The sequence below is a fragment of the Malurus melanocephalus genome, unplaced genomic scaffold, assembly GCF_030028575.1.
Source record: "Malurus melanocephalus ecotype Western Australia unplaced genomic scaffold, MMel_1.1 scaffold_97, whole genome shotgun sequence".
NCBI lineage: Eukaryota > Metazoa > Chordata > Aves > Passeriformes > Maluridae > Malurus > Malurus melanocephalus.
Genome location: NW_026623329.1, coordinates 296,946 through 301,733, shown reverse-complemented (window position 1 = coordinate 301,733; position 4,788 = coordinate 296,946). Strand labels below are relative to the sequence as shown.

The following is a 4,788-nucleotide window of genomic DNA, read 5'->3' as shown; positions in this document are numbered from 1 at the left end:
GGCCTTGTTGGGAAGAATTTGGGGCTTTTTTTTCCACTCCTGTGAGCACTTTGCCCAAGGGTAGGAGGGAAGGCGGGGGTGGCAGCGGTGGAGGGGAGCCCGGAGAGCGRCAGGGAAACAGGAGAGGCAGCAAAMACAAAAATCCCCGCACAAAGCAACCCCTCCCTCGGTGCAGGCAGCAGCTCCCTCAGGTGCCTTCTCAGGGATGGCCCCGTGGGCACGCCCGGCCTCCCAGGATATATAACCTGCCCCAGGAGAGAGAAACCCAGAGACAGCCCCACAGAGGTTCTTCCAAGATGAAGGCTTTTCTCGTGCTCCTGCTGGGAGCACTCCTGTGCGTGGACTCAGGTAAGACCCCACAAAGAATCCAACCCACAGCCCTTCAAGGAGATCTTCAGGGCTCGTAATGGGGTTTGGCAGTGAGGGAAGAGATGTTGGCACGTGGTCATCCCAAGGTGTTTGGGTTTGGATGGGAGTTGAGTGGAAAAAATGGACAGTGTCACCCTGGGGATGGTGGGATCCTCATGGTGGGAGAGCAGCTTCCAGGAAAGATAAATCCTGAATCCTGGATTAATCCAAAATCCAAGTTTTTTAAGTTCAGACCATACAGTTAAGGAAGAAAAGGAAGGGTTGAGTAGGGTGGGAGGATTATTTTGCTTTTCCCCAGGCCATTAAATTCGTGCAAAGTTAAGTTTTCCTACAACTTATTTTCTGACTCTTCCTTTCAAAAGTGCACCCTGATGCTGCCCAGATTCTTAGAATTTTAGAGAGTAAAAAGCACAATGCCATGATTATTCCATACACTGGATGGGTGGGTTTTAAGCACTGTCAGGTTTTTATTGACTCACAGGAATAAAAATTAAAAAATAAAAATAAAAAAAAAGGGGGTTAAAGCAGCTTTCTCCTATTACCAGAGAGGAGAAGAATCTAATTTGAGCAGTTTCCCAATCACCAGATGATGCTGAAGGAATAAGCTGAGAAGACTCTTGCACAGTCCTCAGACCTTTCTTCTGTCAGCTTCCACCAGAGTGCTCAAAATTTGATTTTTCTGGCATTAAAAGTCATATCAATGWGAGAGCAGAGGGCAGCACTCAGACAAACTGGGGACTGGCTGCTCACCTCTGTGCCTGCATCAGTCATTTACCCCGGGGTGGCTCAGACAGAGGGGGACCGAGTATCTTGAATTAATTCTTTCCATCACTGATTTCTAAATAAGGGTCTTCAGTGTCCTAAAACAGTATTTTAGGTATTAGGTTATTGAATTGGGGAATTCGTGATACAAGTTTGGTGGTCATGGGGCAAAGAAAATATAAATATAAATATAAATGTAAATGTAAATGTAAATGTAAATATAAATATAAATATAAATATAAATATAAATATAAATATAAATATAAATATAAATATAAATATACTAATATCAAATCAAACTTGCAAGGCTCCAGTGACACCCTGGGGCACAAGCAGATGACAGGAACAGGTAATTACACCCTGATCTCACTCCTCTAGGGACAGTTTTTCACCAGAGCTGGACACTTGGGAGGTGACAGGTTTATCCTGCCTTTGCTGGAATCACACAGCAGCCCAGCAGGTGCTGCCAACACAGATTTCCATCCCCTGTGAAATGGCAAGTCCAGGAGGGGTGGGAACAGGGGGTGACCCAGTGGTCAGAGAGGGGTCAAAGCTGTAGTTGAACTTTGCTTTTTAGGAGAGGGAGAGTCATGAGCTGAGAACTGAGAAAACTGGAAGAGACTTTTCAAATTCCTGCTCCATCCCTCAGGTCRAAGCTGATAGAAGCTAAAAATCTTAGAGCAACAGAAGGGGCTTGGGAAAACCTGATCTAGAGGGATGTGTCCCTGATTAGATGATCTTTAAATCCTGTCCAACCCAAACCATTCCATGGTTCTCTTCAAGCCTATCCGGTCTCTTTTTGTTCCCTCACTGCAAAGACTGTATTCAAAATATCTTCAGCACGTGCAAAACCTGACTCTCACCTCCAGCAGGTGTATTATATTCCACAAAAATAAAGGAAAAATCCTTCTTTTCTTCAGAGTAGAGGTGAAATCTGCCTTTGAGGATCCCTGGGAATGGTTCTGTTTTCTATTGTAAGCACTTGGCTGAGTTCCCTGGAGAACTTCAGAGAAATTGAAGATACAGGGGAGGTATAGAATGGATCTCCACCTGCAGAGCTGCCTCCAGCTCTGGGGATCAACAGCAGAGGGACATGGAGCTGCTGGAGAGAGTCCAGAGGAGGCCACAGAGAAGCTCCAAGGGCTGGAGCTGGAGACAGGCTGGGAGAGCTGGAATGTCCAGCCTGGAGAAGGGAAGGATCCAGGGAAACCTCAGAGCCACTTTCAGAGCCTAAAGGGGCTCCAGGAGAGCTGGAGAGGGACTGGAGACAAGGGATGGAGTGACAGGACACAGGGAATGGCTTCTCACTGCCAGAGGGCAGGGATAGATGGTATATTGGGAGGGAATTCTTCCCTGGGAGAGTGGTGAGGACCTGGAATAGAATTCCCAGAGAAGCTGGGGCTGCCCCATCCTTTCAAGACCACGTTGGATGGGGCTTGAATCAACCCAATCAAGCAGAAGTTATCCCTTCCCGCAACAGAAGGGTAAAACTGGATGATTTWAAAGGTTCATTCCAACCCAAACCAATCCACAATTCCATTATTTCTCTCCTAACCCATGTTGRTCTCCTGCAGGTTCATCTTTGCAGTGCTACAGCTGCAAATCCCAACTCAGCAACTCCAAGTGCATGACGAAGACGGAGTGTGGCGAGAAGGACATGTGCAAGACGGATGTGATCCGTAAGGAATGGCGGGGGTGGACAGTGGCTTAGTCGGGATGTTGGACCCAAAAAAAACATCTTCCCACCCTTGGGTGCCCCATCCAGGCTCACAAAAYGAGGTTTATTTCTCTGTCACAGCACCAAAAATTATTTTCTTGAGAGGGCAATGGTTAATTTTTTGAAATATTTACAAACGTTAATTAAAATTGGATGAGTCAACCACAGTCCAACCTAGTCATAAGATTAGGAGGAGCTCATTTGAGGTGAATTMAATGAAAAGGACAGAATTTCATCATTGAAAAATTATGATTTTATCCTCCCATTTTAGGTCTGTTTTGCCCTGTCCAGATCTGTGCTGACAGCACAGTTGCTCTTAGACCAGGGACACAAAACCCATCAGATTCAGGCTCCTCTCTGTCAGGCTGTAGATGTAATTCCTCCAGTAGGAATTATCCTTGGAATGTTCAAATCCATGACATTCACATGCAGGACAGCCCATATGTTGTAGAACTATTTGTTATTTTTTTGCACAAAACAAAGATTGGGTGTCCAACATTAATTTTATGGGATCAGATCTCCTGGARGTCAAAATCTGCTGGTAAACAGACAAAAAACAAAAGGCCAAAAAAATGGGCTGTGCCTCCCAGAAACAAATAAAACAACAACTCTGCCACTGAAATGGGGAGGGGCACATTTCCATAACTTCCTGGGTGCTGAAAGGCTCCATGCAATGAAGATGTTTGGGATTGGAGTGAGTGGATCACAGTGACAGAGGGCAGGGTTAGATGAGATGTTGGGAAGAAATTCCTCTCTTTGTGCATGGTGAGTCCCAGAGAAGCTGTCCCATCCCTGGAAGYGTCCAAGRCCAGGTTAGACAGGGTTTGGAGCAACCTGGGATAGTGGAKGGTGTCCCTGGCCATGACRTGATTTTKAAAGTCCCTYCCAACTCAAACGATTCTGTGATTCCCTGATTTTTCTCCCAAGGAATGAGCTCAGATAAGAACAGCATCCCATTATTCAGTTCCACTAGGCTCGGCTTGTTCCTTGTAATAATATMTTTGCTGCTTTCCTCCCAGGGGTTGTGGGTCTCTTCAGCATCATCAGCAAGGGATGCGACTCCTCATGTGATGCATCCTACCAGGACTTCAACGTGGGCAACAGGAACGTCTCCTGCTGCAGCAGYGACCTCTGCAACGTCAACGCCGCGGGCAACGTGAGGTCCAGCTACGGGATGGCCGGAGGGATAGCGGCCGGAGTGCTCTGGACCGTCCTCAGCAACAAATTGTGAGGAGTAAAGAGGCCTCCCATGACCACAGAAAACCTCAGAGCACCCTTCTAATAACAGGAATTGTAAAGAGGAGCTGGGGGTGTGTTGGTCACCCAGCACCCTGGGAGCTGATGGCAGCTCGGTGCCGTATGATGGCTTCTGCTTTAATCTCATTGMAAAGCTCCAGTGCTACCAGATAAGGAAATCTGTGTTCATGTTATCTGCAAAACACCTCAAATAAAGTTATTTCTCCACCAACAGTGAGTGTGTCATGTGAACATCACTCAGTCACCTGTTTCTGTCCACAGCAGAGCTGCAGGTGGGTGTTGTGTGACTGGCCAATGTCACTGCTGTCCAGTGTGACCTGATGTCTCTTTTATGATCAGAACCCACCCAGTGGGTAAGGAAAAGGCTGTGGATGCGTCTACCTGGACTTCAGTGAAGCCTTTGATGCTGTTTCYCATGATGTTCTGCTGGAAAAGCTGGCAGCCCCTGGCTTGGGAAGGTTCACTCTTGGCTGAGTTAAAAACGGGCTGGATTCCAGGAAAAGAGAGTGGTGGGGAATGGTGCCACATCCAGCTGCTGGCTGGGACACCAGTAGTGTCCCCCTGGRATCAGTCCAATATCTTTATTGATGATCTGAATGAGGAGATCAAGGGCACYCTCAGGAAGTTCACAGATGACACCAAGTTGGGTGGGATGTTGATCTACTGAGGAGAAGAAAGGCTCT

The 4,788-nt window shown here is 47.0% G+C and overlaps 1 protein-coding gene across 1 annotated transcript; it reads left to right on the top strand.

Annotated features, from left to right (window-relative positions):
- The first annotated feature begins 110 nt into the window (after positions 1–110).
- LOC130575093 (prostate stem cell antigen-like) lies at positions 111–4,306 on the top strand. Its single transcript, XM_057368771.1, has 3 exons — positions 111–348; positions 2,706–2,810; positions 3,868–4,306. The coding sequence occupies exons 1-3, from the start codon at positions 297–299 to the stop codon at positions 4,077–4,079; spliced, it is 369 nt and encodes a 122-aa protein (XP_057224754.1). The 5' UTR covers positions 111–296; the 3' UTR covers positions 4,080–4,306.
- The last annotated feature ends 482 nt before the right edge of the window (positions 4,307–4,788 follow it).